Here is a 17749-nt window from a genome sequence, read left to right as displayed (position 1 = left end):
CTAACTGGTCTTCTAACCGCCTCTCCCCCTCTGCAATCTGTGCAAAACTACTACTACTATTTATCACTTATAAAGCCCCAAAAGGCGTACGCAGCGCTGTACATTTTGACATTTAATAGATGGTCCAAGCTTACAGTCTCGGTTAGAACTTACAATTAGAGAATGACAGGGAAAAAATTTGTCCCCGTCATTACTCCGTCCCCGCGACCACCGTCCCTGTCACTGCCCTGTCTCTGCAACCACTGTCCCCGCCACTATTATCCCCGCAGCATCCATACAAGCCTCAGTATTGCACTATTCAGTTTATTCCTTCCTTATAAATCAAAGTTCTGGCTGCTGAACTAGAGAAAGATGTTCAGCTGGCAGGGCTTTGTTTATAAATTTTTATAAATCACAACTAATATACTACTTTATCCTAAAGCAAAAAAAATAAAATAAAATAAATAATTTTTTTTTTTTCTACCTTTGTTGCCTGGTTTCTGCTTCCCTCATTTTCTCATTCAATTCCTTCCATCCACTGTCTGTCTTCTCACTGCGTTTTCCATTTGCTCTGTTACTGTGCCTCTCCCTTCACCCCCCAATTGATCTGGCACCCTAATTCTTCCCTCCGCTCTCCCATAGTCTGGCATCTCTATCTTCTTCCCTCCCAGCGTCTTCTCTCCATTCTCTCTTCCCCATGTCCCTTCAGCATCTTCTCCCCACTCTGTCTGCCCCATGTCCCTTCAGCGTCTTCTGCCCATTCTGTCTTCCCCATTTCCCTTCAGCGTCTTCTGCCCACTCTGTCTTCCCCATTTCCCTTCAGCGTCTTCTCCCCACTCTGTCTTCCTTATGTCCTTTCAGCTTCTTCTGCTCACTATCTGTTCCCCATTTCCTTTCAGCGTCTGTTCCTTTCCTCTACCACCCTTCCCTCTCGCCACCTCATTGCCCTTTGGCACCCCTCACACGGCCTCCTCCCTCCTTCCTACCTACCCAAATCTATCTATCTCCCTCCCTCCACTTTACCTTCGTGGCGTGTTTTGAGTAACTTCTTCAAAGCCGTCGAGCCTGCAAGCATTAGCATGCGTGTGTGGGTGGAAGCTTCTCTTCTGACGCTGTAAACCATCTGATCCCATCTGCACAAGCCTCGAATAGTTTTATACTGAACTTATTTTATTAAAGTATAAAAATAAACAATATGCTGTACAATTGTCATTTTATAAATCAAAGTTCCTCTGCCGAACTAGAGGAAGAGATCTTCAGCTGGCAGGGCTTTGTTTATAAATGTTTATCAACACAACAAATATACTACTTTATCCTAAAGCAAAAAAAAAGAAAAAAAAATATAATTTTTTTTTCTACCTTTGTTGTCTGGTTTCTGCTTTCCTCATCATTCCCTTTTTCCATCTTCTTCCTTTCACTAATATATTGGAAAAAAAATCTTGTCTCCCTTTTTTACATTTCTAGCCATTTGCTCTTCCGCTTGCACTTTTGTCAGATGTCTCTCTCTCTCTCTCTTGGCTTCTTTCAGTTTCACCCGATAGTCCTTTCTGTATGCCTCTTCTTGGGTATTTTTATATTTCACTAGTGTTTAAGCCCGTTAGATTAACAGGTGCTAGATGACCGCCTCTCCTGCTTTTGAACCTGGGCAGGGGCAGAGGCAGAGCCGGGGCGGAAGGGAGTGACGGTGGGAGAGCAATTTCAAAGCCTCGGCAACTGCGGCTCCTTGACCAATCCGCGCTTACAACGTCCCCACACTCGCGGTCTGGCTGGCTTCCCCACCAAAGCCCTTCACAGCGGCAGCCCCTCCCGCATCCGTCCCCGCGTCCCAAGCCTCTCCGAAGGCCGGCTCCCACGAAAATGGTACTCCTCTGTCCAAAGCCGCCGCGGCAGCCTCCCTCAAGACACATTTCAAATCTGACATATTGTAATCACAAAACAGAAAATAAAATTATTTTTCTTACCTTTTGTTGTCTGGTCATTATTCATATCATGTAGGGGTCACAGGCTATGGTTGGCTTTTGATAACTCGCTTGCCAGGGCCCCTTCTTTCTTCTTCCCTCCCTCCATCCCGGCAGCTGAAGACAGGCACCTCCCCCCAGTGGTCTGAGACAGGAGGGAGCAGTTAGGAAAGGGTCTGAGGGCAAAGAGGGGCTCAACAGCGCACAACCACCTTTCCTTCCCTCCCTCCATCAGATGCAGTGCAGCTCCACCAATGTTAAAAGGAGCCGCGTCGAAATCGGAGCCCTGCCACTGCCGTAGCACGTTCCCCTCTGCCTTGGTCCCGCCCCTTCTCTGACTTATGGGACCACGGCAGAGGGAACGTGTTACGGTGGCGGCAGGGCTCCAATTTCAAAGCAGCTCCTTTTAACATAGGCAGAGCTGAACTGTACCTGATGGAGGAAGGGAAGGAACGGTGGGGCAAATTTCAGCAACGGCAGGAATTGTTTGGCGGGCCAAGCATCATGAAACTTTGTTTCTTTAGGCAGCCCCGGTTGTTTACTTGGATTCAATGTCAGCATTAGGGTTCGCCGGCCGCCAGCCGTGAGAGCTGGGTGAGGAAGGCCGCCGCAGGCTCGCGGCTAGGTAGGGGGACAACAATGGCGCTTATGCTCAAGGCCCCGCCGCAGCTCCTCTCTCGATCCAAAGGTGCATCAATACACAGTGCTCAGGTGAGGGAATTACAGAGGGAATAAGACAAATATTAGTGCTTAGCAGGTAGGGGAATTACAGAAGGAATAAGACAGGGAGTGTTTCAATTTGACAGCCTCTCTGGCATTTCTGTCAGGAAACCATTTGCTAAAGGATGTCTGCATGCTCTGTGAGATCTTTGTTGAGGTGTTTAATATATATATATATATATATATATTTTAAAAAAGACTGTGTATTGTAAACAGTAGTAGAAAAGAAGCCTAAATGAACTGCTGATCTTACCTTTCAAAAACATGTCTGATGATTACAAAGATGAAAGCATACAGGACTGAGATGTAGAGTTGGGAGGGTTTAACTGAGACAAAGCCATCATCATCAGCCAGGTCAGCCCAGGTGTAATTGTTGGGCAGCCAGAGCCTGTCCCACCAAAACCAATCGCTAATTGTCTGCAACATCCTTGGAGGAGAAGAAGAAGAGATCACAACTTAGAACATAAAAATGAGAAAACAAAAAGAACTGCTGTTATAACCAGCACAGAACATCACAAATCGCTCGTGTGTGTGCCCTGTGGTAGCAAACCTCAAACAAAAGGGAAGAAATTCAAAAAGGATGTACAGCTTTTTTTTTATTTTATAAAACAACTTTATAAAATGCCATTTTCTTAGCAGATGTGCTATAAAGCTATACCACGTGTTTTCATGAAACCACATCCTGTTTGCACAGCACTGAACCAATTCCTTATCCTCCTTTTCTGTTCTCCTAGTCAGGGCTCAGACCGAACTATACTTGTAGTACTGTACATTGGTCATCTTGTCACAACAGAGCACAGAATATCAAACAGGCCAGCACATGCATGTCAGTGACTTGATATTCATATGCTCAAGTGCCTTTGCAAGATAAAATGCCTTTTGGCATCAAATCTCTAAAGGCAGGCCCTATTCAGAGTTCCTGCACTTGCAAAACAACCCATTACCAAGTGATATTTGCTTTTAAACTAAATTGTCAACTTTGAATTCTCTCAAACAACCCTGAGTTGTGAGCAGCTAAGACACACTCTGATGTCATTGTTAAGTGTCTTCCCATTGACTGTTTTCATGGCGTTATGAAGAATATATACAGGAGGGTTAAACAAGGAAACCGAGTGGGCTACTTTATAATTTCTGCCATACTTCTCCACTGACTCCTCCTGTGTTGTGTATTTTTTGGCTGCTTTTGACCCTCTCAGCTATTTCTTATTGCCTCTTCTTTTTTTGTGTTTAAAATGACGTCGTCAATCCTTGATGTGATCTAACCCGCGGGTTTTCTCTCTGGGTAACCGCCGACATTTTAGACTTGAATATGTTATGATATGTTATATATTTTTTTTGTTTTGATTTCATTGATTTTCTGATTTGGTGTATTTTGTACCCCATGAAGATATCTCCTCCTGATGAAGCAACGTGTGTGAAACATGCAGCGGAATAATTTTGCATTTTTAACTCATTGACTGTTTGTCTTTCACTGGGGGAAGTTTATCCAGGCACAGCAATGCTGTTTTCTGTTACCACCGGCAGCCTTGCCCAAGCAGTGTGATTATCTTCTGTCAACTAGCAGTCTGCTATGAGATAAGTTCTTATATTTTCAATAGTCTGATGTGCTGCTACATTGTAGAGAACGACACGGGGAAAAAATTGGGCCCCGTCCCTGCAAGCTCAGTCCCCATCCTCGCAAACCATCTCCCTTCTGTGATCCTATTTTCACCATTTCTAATATTTCCCCTATGTATCTGTATACTCCCTCCTGTGTCCAGCATTGCCCCCAGTGTCCATATACCATCCCCATGTATCTCCCCTTTATGTCTCGGTCCCTATGCCCCCATGTTCAGAAAAAAAGAGATACCTGCAAGGGTTATGGGATCATTACTCTTAAAGGGCTGAATGCTGCTGCATGTGGCCCATTCTTTTATGCCCCATTGAAACCTCCCTAATTTCATCCCCAACTCATGATGTAACCTTTGAATTTTTATTAATCATTTCTAGGGACCTCTAGAACTTATGAATTTGTTATCAGTTATTTATTTTTTATTTTGATGTGACATTTTTCTCTGTTGTATGGGGTTATAAAGAATGTGACATGATGCTGCCTGTTAAGGCCATTTTCTAAAATACAAAAAGCATATGCTACAGTTTAATACTATTATTTTTATTCAGCAGTTTCTTCCTGCTTCTTTGTATTTCTAACTCAGTCAGAACTGGTGTTTGGATCTGCATCAAGAGCTTTTATTCACAAACATTTTATATGCCCCTTTGTGTGCTCCTTCATGTGTAACTGGAGTGCATTCTATACCTCACTTGCCTAAACTCCCTTTGTTCATGTTCTTTGCTATTCTTAGTGAGCAAACAAAGAAACCAAAACCAAAAATAATACTGCGGAAAAGATGTTCTTGATGCAGGAGTTTATTCAATCCAACACATGAAGAAAATGCAGTAATCCACATCAAAAATCATCAATAATGCGGGCCCAACACTGTCCGTGTTTTGGCTGAAACAGCCTTCCTCAGGGGTCCACTATGAGTGCACAAATTTAGATGGCACAAATGTGGATGAAAAAAATATCAGCAAAACAAACAAAAGTCTGGAGAAAGTGCTAATTCTTATCCTATGACTCACAATAAGTCCATCAGCACCTATTCCAGTATTTGGGGGCTATCAGGATTATGTTCCCAATTATCACACCTCCCACCATCAATGTAAGCCAATCACACAAACCTTACTCCCAATCACTATTTCTTTTTCTTCTACTTCTCTTTCTCCTCGTCCTCCAATTTCAACTCACTTTCCATAGGACTCATTAATGTTTGTTCTCCGCGCAACAAACACTAATTAAAGACCTGATTATGACGTATCACCTAGACCTGCTGTGTGTTACAGAAACATGGCTTGCTGATGGGGAACACGATTACTTAAATCTTTCCTGTCCTACAAACTATCATTACTACTATGTTAATAGTTAATTGTCTTATATCCCGCTTTATACAAAACGGGTTCCAAAAATTCCTTACATAATATTATCACATCACATACAATTAAACAAATCAAACAAACAAAACATTTCAGTGACCAACGCTTACAATTATATTAAAGCTTCAGTTCCCATATTTCATCTTACAAAACAAATACTTTTTCAGTAATTTCTTTAAATTGTGAAAATTTCCCTGCTCCCAAATGTATAGAGGGATCTCATTCCATGCCTGTAGGCCTCTGCAAGAAAACATACCTGCCCTCGACACCTGCAAATGCAAGTGTTTAAAAGGCGGAACAAACAAATGACTATGTTCCACATCATCAAAATCGTAAAGGAGGGGGTTTGGTCATTATTTTTCCAATCATTTAAAACTTCAAATGTCCTAACATTCACCACATATGATACTAGAATCTTTAACATTCCATATTCAGACCAGCCCTCCTATAGATTTCCTCCTATTATATCCTCCCACTCCACACACTTCTTCCTCCCCTTATTTTCATTCATTGCTGATTTTTGCATCTCAACACTAAATCCCATTATCCTTAGTAACTTCAATCTTCACTTCGATAAACCATCTGAATCTTGTACCACAAATTTCTTAGCTCTTATATCAGACTGGAATCTTTTTTCCAATTGTCTCTGGACCAACACATTCAGCAGGTCACACATTAGATATGATTTTCATCCCTAATTGTGCCTCAGATCTAGTTAACACAAACTACATTGACCTCTCTCCCTTGGATAGATCACTCTCACATCATTTTTCATACGTCCTTCCCTATTACTTCTTCATACACCAAGTTCTTACCTTCTAATTCAAGGTACCTAAAGCTACTAACCACAGAATCAGTGATAATTTGAAGTTCACAATTGAAACTTTCAAAAACTCCCCTTGAATGAACAAATTGGTATACAATGAAATAGCTCTCTACATACAATGCTAGACAATATTGCTCCTTTGACACCTCGATCATCAAGCCATATCAACCATTCAGAACTATGGTTTGCACCTGAGTTAAGACTACTAAAACAACATTTAAGACATGCAGAATGTTAATGGAGATAACAAAAACTCCTTCTACTCTTAATAATTACAAAGCTAAGGCAATGCAATATAAAAACTTATTAATCAGTCTGCAAAAATATATATATCTCAAAATGCATTTCCAAAGCAAAAAATACATCTGCTCTTTATTCTATACTCAAAGAACTTACAACACAACTTCAATATACTAACAATGATACTCTTCCATTCTGCTCCACCTTACCCCCCACCCCCGAGGCCACCGATGCTGCTCCATACCCCCTTGCGATCTGGCATCCCCAACCCAAACACAATCTCTTACCCCGATCTGGCACCGGCACCAACGCACAGGACATGCCAGTGCCCGAAGATCCTCCCTCTTGCTTGGGCTGGGCCTTGAGCATCTGCAGATGAACTTGAGCATCTTCAAGAACTAGAAGGCCTTGAGCATGCGCAGATGCTCAAAGCTCAGCCCAAGCAAGAGGGAGGATCTTCGGGCACCGGCATGTCCTGTGCATTGGTGCCGGTGCCAGATCGAGGTAAGAGATTGTGTTTAGGGTGGGTGAGTGGGAGATGCTGGATTGCGGCTGGGGGGGGTGTGCGACAAGAGCAGGGGGGATGCCGGATTGCGGTGGGGGGGGGGGAATGCCATATCGCAGGAGGCTCGTAAATCGAGTCAACACTTGGTTTGTGAGGCACGATTTGCGGGAATGTTTTGCTCATCTTGTAAAACACTTGCAAAACGTGTTACTTGCAAACTGAGGTTTGACTGTATTTTGAGGCCCTCGGTATGTTTATCATAATCACAAAAGTAAAATAAAACAGTTTCTTGATCATATGTCTTTTTAGCTATAAATGACAATATTATTATCTTTTCAGTAGTTGCCCCAACACTCTGGAATTCGGCACCAAACACTTTAAGAAAGATAACTAATCTTGAGAAATGTAAATCTTTTCTTAAGATATTCCTTTTTAAAGATGCCTTTCAAGTATAAATGTCCTTTTAAGGATTTTAAAAATTTCTTTATTTTTCTTTAACCATTGTAGTTCTACCCTTTTTTTTTCCACTCGAACCCGTTTGTCTAATCTAGTATGTTATTATTTTGTCGAGTATGTTATGTTAATTTGTACTATTTGATTTTACCCTATTTTAAAATGTATAAACCACCTTGAAATAAATTGTTAAGGTGGTATATCAAATTTTTAATAAACTTGAAACTTGATAAAACATCTTCCTAGCTCATTTCCTAACATTAGCACAACAAACTCTTGGATTCACAGCATTCATATATATGATCTCAAACTCAAACTCTTTGTAGAGCTATATTTTGGATTTGTAGGTACTTGGAGGGCCTCAGAAAAAATAGTTAATGTCTTATTAAAGAAATGACAATTTTGCATGAGGTAAAGACAAACAGGATGTCATGGATACAATTAATCTGCTAAACAAATCACATATGACACTATATCATGCTTCCTCTCCATATACATAAAGAAATAACATTAGCCAAGTTTAAATCTGCATTGAAAACTTACCTCTTTAATGATGCATATAATTAGAGAATCTGTGTAGTCAGTGGACAGTTTTAATCTTCCCCTCCCTCTTCCAAATATACTATTATTGTAGATCCCTTATCCTTTTCTTTTTACATTCCCGTTTTTTAAGTTATTTGTATTTTTATTACTTTTCTTATTTCCACCCTCCTAATGAAATATTTTTTTGTAAACTGCCCATATGTACTAACAATGAGCAGGATATCAAATCTGAATAAAACCTGAAACTTAGTTTAACCCAGTCATTGCAGTGTCAGTCCTCAGGGGGCCAGGAACTATGCAGAAAAGTTCCTTCCAAAATCCTGCAATCGGGTGCTAAATCCAGTCATTACAGAATGAGTAAGATTGTCTCCCCCCTAGAGGGGTCAGTGCTGCCTGAGGTGAGCTAGCAATCAAACCCAGATCCTTCCACCTGGCTATACAGTGGTGACCTTTTTGATATAGCCTCCAATCCATAACCCTACACCCCACTGCCCACCAACTTAGCCAGCAGATTACCATTCCCCTTAACTGTATCCATGACATCCTGTTTGTCTTGTCTGTTTAGATTGTAAGCTCTTTCGAGCAGGGACTGTTTTCTTTGTGACTCTACAGCACTGCATACGTCTGGTAGCGCTATGGAAATAATTAATATTTATTTAAAGTTTTTCTATGCTGCTTAAGAACTAAATGGCTCACATGAGTTAAAGCAAACATAATTATAACAAACTAAAATCTTAAAATCAACAGGGGAGAACTATCTTTTCTTTTCCAAAGAACTGTTAAGTCATAAGAATGCGGTGACAAACAATTGGGTTTTTAGCCATTTCATGAATTGAATCCGATCAATATATTGTCGCAATTGACCCACCAAAGCATTGCACATGTTAACACCAGCTATGCAGAATGTCATTGCATAGTAGTAGTGACTGTGACCAGTGTTAAACAGAATAGCTATAAGAGCTAGCACAGCCATCAGCACCAGGCTCTGTTGCAGAGAAATTAGGAATTACCTTTGCTTTGTATTACTGATTAGATGTTAGTAAGGGGGGTGCCAGGTAGCTGATGAAACCATCACAATTATCTGTCTTCCTCAGCAAATGTTCACAGAAAAATCTATCAATAGATGGATATTGTATCATTCCTGTCAGTATTGTAAAAAAAAAAAATAAAAAAAAATTAGGAGAGAAAAATTATCTGGCATCAGGATATTTTGTACAGAATTGATGTTGATCCCAGTAGGTTAGTAAGGGGCACTAAATGTGGAGGACCTGGGTTGGGAAGATTGCCCCTTACAACCTCCCCATCCAAGGACATGGGGGGATCCCAAGCATCCCATCTAGGGTCAGGATCGAGAGGAAGCCACAGTTGTTAATGACCCCCCCCCCCTTGCCCCTTACAACCCCCCCCCCCCCCCGAAGGATATGGGGAGGATTCCATCCAGACTCAGGGGAGTCAGGATCCAGAGGAAGCCACAGTTGTTAATGACCCCCCCCCACCCACCCAAGGACATGGGGGGGATCCCAAGCATCCCATCTAGGGTCAGGATCCAGAGGAAGCCACAGTTGTTAATGACACCCCCTTGCCTCTTACAACCCCCCCCCCCCACCCAAGGACATGGGGAGGATGCCACCCAGACTCAAGGGGGGGGTCAGGATCCAGAGGAAGCCACAGTTGTTAATGAAACCCCCCCAGCCCGGCTGCGTTTTCGAAGGGAAGATGCAAATTAATAGTTATCCGCCGCCCATCAATGGAGGTCGAGTGAGCGGCGTTTTCCCAGGCCGTAGCTCCCAGCACTAGGCCCAGAGGAGGCAAAGGGGAAGGCGCGTCTGGCGCCTCTCACCCCCCGCCCGACAGCACCTCAGGACGGCCGAGGCCGCGGCCTCTCGTGGCAAGAAGAAGAAGAAGAGACGACGACGCGAGAGCAGCGATTCATTCAGGCGCCTTACGAGGAAGCGAGGGTCGGTCCGTCAGAGCTGCTAAGGAGATCACGCGCCGCAACCCCAACCCCCTCCCCCTCCCGTTCCACTCTCTCGCGCGCGCTCGGTGCCGCCACAGCTCCGGCTCTTTCCCGCCCTCCACACTTGCCACAGCGATGGACACCTCGGGCCGGCCCCGGGGCCTTCCTGCAGTCCCGCCTTCGCCGACGCAACGTCCTATGTCCGCGCGGGCTGGGCGCCACCGACTGGCCACACGGTAAGCGAGGCGGGAGCGGGAGGGATAACGGGCCCGTGGGGGAGGGGCTAGAGAGCAGCGACGGAAGGGAAGGGACACTTTGCCATTTGGAAGCTGACGTTCAAAGTGGGGGGGCACCGGAGGACTAAGTGACTTGGCCAGTGCCATAAGGAGCGGGCCTAGGAGCTCGAGCGGTGAGGCCACGCCTTCCTGGTGGAAGTAATAGGCTCAGGGGGCGGGGCCACAGCAATATATGACTTACAAATGGGAAGGAAAATAATGGGCCCACAGGGAAGGGAAGGGAAGGAGCTAGACCAGTATCATAATCACATAGGTCTCTTTAGCTACAAATGAAAATATTATTATTAAGACTTAGCCAAAAGGAAAGATTTATCACCATCAAATGAGTTCCCTGACCAAAAACTGCTTCTACAAACTCCGGTTAATTCTTCATTCTATAACCCTCTTCCATCCAAATCCTAATTCACTCTTTAATCACCTCACACATAGACTACTGCAACTCTCATTACCATGGCATAACGCAAAAAGAAACCCGCAGACTACAACTAATCCAAAATAAGGCCAAAAAATACGATCACGTTACACTGGTTACCTGTCTTCCACCGAACTACATATACAATTCTTCTTTTAACTTTTAAAATTAAGATCTTCCACCTCCCTGTCTTCCTTGACAAATATCTCATTCCACATACCCCTTCTAGGGTCCTTAGATCTGCGAATCAAAACTTATTGACAGTACCTTCAATCAAGGACCTATATTATACTAGAAATTCCATCTTTTCTGTAGTCGCACCCTCGCTCTGGAATTCAATGCCTCTCTATCTCTATAACAAAAACTCCCTAAATAAATTTAAAATGAATCTTAAAAGATTTCTTTTTAGAGATGCCTATCAATAAGCCGGGGGAGTGGGGTGGGGGAAAGAAGAAAAAAAAAATTATTTTATAAGACATGCCATCCCTATTTTCCTCTCATTATTCCCTACCCTTCTATCCTTTCTTTTTTTTTTATTTATATATTGTAGTTAAAACTTCCCTATCCCTCAGTACCTCTCATCTCTAATAAGTCTTAATATGTCATAGTATTAGTTTTACCCTTCTTATTTTATTTTAATTAAATTTTAAAAATTAGCAGATTTAATTAATTTTTAATATTGTAAACCGTCCATATACATGTGATGGTCGTTATATCAAGCTATAAATAAACTTGAAACTATAAAGAGTTTTACCTTATGCAAAATTGTCATTTCTTTAATAAGACATTAACTGTTTTTTTTCTAAGGCCCTCCAAGTACCTACAAATCCAAAATGTGGCCCTGCAAAGGGTTTGAGTTTGAGACCACTGAGGTGAACAGATACAAGACTCACGAACAGGAAGGGAGATAAAAGACCCATGGGGAAGGGCTAGAGAAATAATACAGGACCCACAAACAGGAAGGGAGATAATGGGCCCATGGGGAGGGGAAGAAGCTAGAGAGATATAGGATCTATGAATGGGAAGGGCTAGAGAAATACAGGTCCCACAAACAGGAAGGGAGATAACGGGCCCAAGGGGATGGGAAGGAGCTAGAGAGAGAAGGATCTACAAACGGGAAGGAAGATAACGGGCCTGAAGGGAAGGGGCTAGATAAATACAGGACCCATGAATGGGAAGGGAGGTAATGGGTGAGAGTGGACCAGAGTGACCAGGCCAGATCATAGACACAGAGAAGAGATGCTGGGGACAAGAGTGCTGGGGACAAGAGTGCAGAGAAGCAATGCTGTCTCCAACCCACCCTTCATCTCCAAGATCCTGGAAACAACAGTGTTAAACCAATTACACTCCTTTATTGACAAACAAGGAGCCCTATCTACCTTCTTATCGGGACTCAGGAAATTCCATAGTACTGAAACCATCCTTCCTCAACATCATCGACGACTGCTGGAAACTCATGGATAAGGGTAATGATATCCTTCTGGTGCTGCTGGATCTCGGTGTGGCAATACTATTGACATCCTCTCCTTATTGTACGGCGCTCTGAAATTACAATCTAAGACACTGTAATATGATGGTTTACCTCCTTTCTGAATAATAGGTCCCAAAGCATACTGCTCAACAATGCGCTATCGAAACTAAAATCGATCAAATATGGTGTTCCACAGGGGGCTCTGCTATCCCCCCTATTATTCAATCTCTACATTAGACCTGTCCTAGACATAGCCCACAAATACCAAATACAGATTCACTTTTTTGCGGATGATATCCAAGTATACCTATTGCTATGAGAAAACTGTGATGCCCAGATCAAAACTCCTAAACTGCCTCTCGGAAATCAAAAACTGGATGGCCAGCAGCAAATTACAACTAAACACCTCCAAAACGGAACTCCTTTGGATCTGCAAAGAACACTGCAACTGGATCCGTCCCTCACTACACTGGGACTTAACTATCATAATTGCAAAAGACCAAGCACACAACCTGGGAATATTCCTTGACTCCAACCTATCTTTCCAACCAGGTGGTATCTTCCTCATTTTACTATCTGCGACAACTCCAAAAAATAAGGAACTACTTTTCTGAGTCTGACTTCACCGAACTACTCTATGCTTTAGTCCTCTCCCACAATGTGCTATTCAACAGTCTCACAGCGAAGAATATACAGTGTCTCCAGCGTGTAAAAAAGTGTGGCAATCAGACTTCTAAACAACCTCCATGCCTGTGACCCTGTCTCCCAGGCTCTATCATTGGTTCACTGGCTGCCTGTAGCCAAACGTTTTGTCTTCAAGGGCCTGAGCGTTCAGATCCTTGCATGACATTGCACCAGGCTACATGACAACCAACAAGTCTCTTCACTCCCAGGATGAAATATGCCTCAAAATGCCCCATGGTCGTGCCCTTTAACTGCAAACCACCAAATGACGTTCTTATTCCCACTTCATACCAAGCCACTGGAATCAACTGCCCCCACAGATCAGATCCCTTGAAGGACTCCTCAACTTTAGGAAAGCAATAAAAACATACCTCTTCACCTAACTCCCCTGCCCAAGAACGATGGATTACAAAGAACTGTATATTGGTACTAGATCCTCGGTATGTGTCACGTTAGAATAAAAACTTGTATTGAAAAATCTTGCACTGTAACCGGCAAATTTAACCTGTAAACTGTATATTATGTATATTGGTATTAGATCCCTAGTATGTGTTGAGTTAGGATAAAAACTTGTATCAAAAAAAAACTTGTACTATAACTATGGAAAATTGAAACCTGTTAACTGTATAGTATGTTAACCTGTAGCCCATTCTGAGTTCTTTGGGGAGAATGGGATAGAAACCGAAATAAATAAAGAGGGTGGCTAGGAGCATAGAGGGAAAATGCTAGAAAACAGAGAAATAGGGAGAGAGAAGTGATGCTGGACACAGGTTTGGATAGGGACCCTGAGAGGATGATGCTGTACATGGGGGGAGGGAGGGGAGAATAGGAACATGGACATATAGGCTCCCTTATATAAAGTGTTTAGCACTGGCCGGCATGGTAAATGCCCCAAAGCCCAAAGGGATTTAAAAGGCTTCAGGGCTTTTGCTGTGTGGCACTTGGGATGCTGGACAGACAGGCGTGCAGAGGGAAGATGAATGGTAAACATGGCGAGAGAAGAAATGTGAAATAGGAGATCTTGGAAAGATTTTTAGAAAAAAGAAACACTGGGACCAAAGAAAATAAAATGCTTAGACAATTAAGGTAGAAAAAAATTGTTTTGAATTATTTGAAATATGATAGTTCTGGGAAATGTGCATCTCTGATATCTTCCATTTCAGATTATGTCATATCAAGTTTCAAGTTTATTAAAAGTTTGTTGTACACGCAATATCAAATACTTCAATGCGTATGACAATTTAAAATAGGAGACAAAAATAAAACAAGTAATTAACGATACAAAAGGGAAGAAATCTTTGAAGAAAGTAAGAGTACATTTAGGGAAAAAAACAACATCAGGAGGTGAAGAATGTTTTCAAAATATGGCTAAGCCTAAAAAAGAGGATAGGGGAGACTGTGACCTATACATAAGGTCTGGTTAAAATTAGGTATTTGAGCCTGGGATTAATGATAGATGAATTATCCTATCTATGACTCAAATGTGACTTTTAATATGCTTTTACATTTTTCTAATGAGGTTTCTCCACGTAGATAGATTGGTAAGTTGTTCCAAAGCTGGGGTGCTATGACTGAAAAAATTGTAGATCTTCTGCTACCTATTATTTTTAGAGAAGGGATAGTCAGCAAATGCTGTTCTGTTGATCTAAGTGTCCTAGCTGGAAAATATGGTATCAAAAAAACGATCCAGAAATATTGGTGCATTGGTTTGTTGGATTTTGAAGGCTATCATTGCAATTTTATAGATTATTCTTTGTGAAATTGGTAACCAGTGTGCTTTTTGTAGAAGAGGTGTGACATGATCATATTTTTTTGAGTTAGTAATAATTTTTATTGCTGTATTTTGCATGATTTGTAGCCTTCTTATTTCTTTCTGGGTTATACCATGATACAATGTGTTGATCTAGCCTAGAAATGACCAAAGAATGAATGAGAATGTTAAGAGCTTCTGGTTTTAAAACTTTGGATAAAGATCTAATAAGACGTAACTTATAGAAACATTTTTACTTATGTAATTCAAGGATGGATTACATTAAAAAAAAACTAGACCAACTCTTCTAGGAATTACAAAGTAATCCACAAATTAATCAGTTTCTCTGTCTCTAGTATTGCTGTACATGCGGAGTTTGACTTTGAAATTTCCAGTTCAATATTTTGCCTTCGTATCTCTATTACTGCTATATGGTCCCCTGTTTAAAATTAATTGAAGGTCTGTTTTTTGTACATGTGAACCAGGGTGTGATATTCTGCTAGAATGTAGCTTCTGTGTAGAGATTTGTAGCAGTCCCATTTGTTTTGGGGTTTTTTGTCCCCACTCCCTCCGCTAGGTCATGTATTTGAGTTTTAGGGCCCAGTGTGATAATTCCAGTGCTGCCTTTTGACAGATGGGGTTGATGCTTTTTAAGTCCTGGGAGTTAGTGCTGGTATGGTAAAGTGAGTGTGGTTTTGCCCATGTTTGAACATAGTGCTTTGCAGTGAAGGGATTATATGTTGGCCTTACTGAGAAGACAGGAAAACTTTAATATAATTTTAGCTTGTCATAACATCACAGGGTTTTAGAACATTTTGCAGGGTCTGATGTGTACTGAGGTGGTTGTCTTTATAACAGATGTGTCTGATCAGATTTAAATTAAAGATGCTACCTCTTTAGGGGTCTATAAATACAGTTTAATTGTCCCATAGATGGGTATATGATTTTGTGTTGCTAAATTCTTGAAATAGAGTTTAAAAATTGTCACTCCTGAAGCAGAAAGCCATTTTTAGGTGCACGCGAAGACATTCCTTGTCAATAAGATTTGCCAGCAGCCTTTTCTCAGACCTCAGCCCCTCTGCAACCATGTAAAATGTTGTATATCACAAATGCACCATGAGAAAAACTTCACTGGCCCACAATTTAACTTTGTGGGATGAGCCATCCTTGGTATCTGAGTTATATGCTGACCTTATAGGCGTTTAATAGCCCTAGTCTGAGGATCAAAAAAAAAATCTCTTGGAAAAAAATATATGTAACGATTGTATATGCTGGATTTGATCTGTCATTTCCTACAAATGAGAACACTATCTAGAATAAAACCAATGTTTTCAATGCTGGATTTTCAGATAGTGATCCAAAGTCTTGTAATTACAGAATTAGATTTTTGCAACGCTTTGTTCCTGGGTATTACAAAATCAAGGATATAAGCCTTACAGGTTGTGCAGAATAAAGCTGCAAGGATGATCACAGGGGTGTCTCATTTTGAGCACATTTCTCCAGTACCTAAACAACTACATTGGTTGCCTATTGAAAACCTATTGAGTATAAAATCTTGACAGTTGCACATCATGTACTTTATGGGGAGGCACCACAGTACTTGATTCAAGAGCCTTGAAAAATGTTCCAAACGACAATGAAACTGTCACTTGAATGTGTCCAGGATGTGCATTCTAAAAAGACCTGGATGTCAGCAATTTCAGCAGTTGGCCCCAAATTGTGGAATGCACTGAATGGGCCATTAAGATTATGTTCTAACTTTGGATCATTCAAAAAGCTGCTGAAGACTCACTTACTTGTAAAAGCCTTCTATGAATAAGGAACTACTTCTTTGATGTAATTATTTTCTAGGATCATTTTTACTTGTTGAATCTATTTTGTTGAGTCTGTATTTTAGAATGTTTTTAGTTAAATTTATATTTTTGGTAGGTCTTTCATTTTATGTATGTTTACTTTATAATCCGCCTAGCGTAGCTGGTTTTAAGAAAGGTTTGGACAAGTTTCTGGAGGAAAAGTCCATAGTCTGTTATTGAGAAAGCCACTGCTTGCCCTGGATCGGTAGCATGGAATATTGGTTCTCTTTGGGTTTTGGCCAGGTACTAGTGACCTGGATTGGCCACCGTGAGAACGGGCTACTGGGCTTGATGGACCATTGGTCTGACCCAGTAAAGCTATTCTTATGTTCTTAATTGTGCTGTTGGAAACCTAGCAGAGGATGCTCATCCACAAACCCTTATTCTGTTACATCCCAGATTCAGTACGCTAGGTGTTCAAACTCTTGCTACAATCATGGAGTTGCAGAAATCCAAACACTTTTCTGAGCACATACTCCTTTCACCTTAAAGAAAGAGTGAGAGCTCCCTGTAGTTTTCAGTTTTTGCAAGCAATCCATGCAGAAGTCTTTTGGATTTGCTCTGTATCTTTTTCTTATTTTTTCGCTTAAAGGTTGTCTTTTTCGATGGCTTGAGTGCCTTGAAACCCCCTTGCGGTGGTCCTCTGTTGGAGGAAAGGACATAGTCCCACGGAGCCGGAATGCTGCTTCACTGAGAAACTTCGGTGAATCTGTGGAGCCAGCCTGCTGTGTGTCACCTTTCTTGGACTCTAGGTCCCTTCCTTTGGAAGCTCGCTTGCCTTTGACCTCCTCAGGGGTTTAAACGCAGGCTGTATGTGTTCTCAGTAAAACTCCAGGTTTCAGGGTGCAGGCTGCGTTTCCCATCCCCGGTTGCGTGGAGATGATCCATGGGGGCAGAGGTTACAGTCGGTGTCCATCTACCAGTCTGAAGGTCTTCATGTATGGTCATTTTGGAACTATTCTGAGGCAGAAAATCTTTTTCCTCCAGCTGAAGTAAAAAGAATTGACAAGCAAGGCACTTCAGTGACTGTGACTACACCTCCATTATTTCCTATCAGAACTTTGGGGGTAGTCTGTGAAACTCTCTCAAACTCATTTTTGAGAGTTTCTGAGGGTGAGATTCAGGTTTCCTT

General features: G+C 41.8%; 1 protein-coding gene across 4 annotated transcripts in view; it reads right to left on the bottom strand.

Annotated features, from left to right (window-relative positions):
- The window catches only part of CERS3 (ceramide synthase 3), an 80847-nt gene that overhangs the window by 44703 nt on the left and 18395 nt on the right, over positions 1-17749 (bottom strand). For 2 of the 4 annotated variants that reach the window (XM_033920224.1, XM_033920223.1), the window contains exon 2: positions 2911-3084. In XM_033920224.1, coding sequence (XP_033776115.1) covers positions 2911-3083 — 173 coding nt within the window. In that variant the 5' untranslated portion in view covers position 3084. Of the gene's footprint in view, positions 1-2910; positions 3085-9204; positions 9336-10051; positions 10071-10140; positions 10279-17749 lie in introns of those variants that run through there. The other 2 variants (XM_033920225.1, XM_033920222.1) reach the window with 2 other exon arrangements.

Source organism: Geotrypetes seraphini, chromosome 14 (genome assembly GCF_902459505.1).
Source record: "Geotrypetes seraphini chromosome 14, aGeoSer1.1, whole genome shotgun sequence".
In the NCBI taxonomy this organism is placed as follows: domain Eukaryota; kingdom Metazoa; phylum Chordata; class Amphibia; order Gymnophiona; family Dermophiidae; genus Geotrypetes; species Geotrypetes seraphini.
This window is presented reverse-complemented; position numbering and strand designations above follow the sequence as displayed.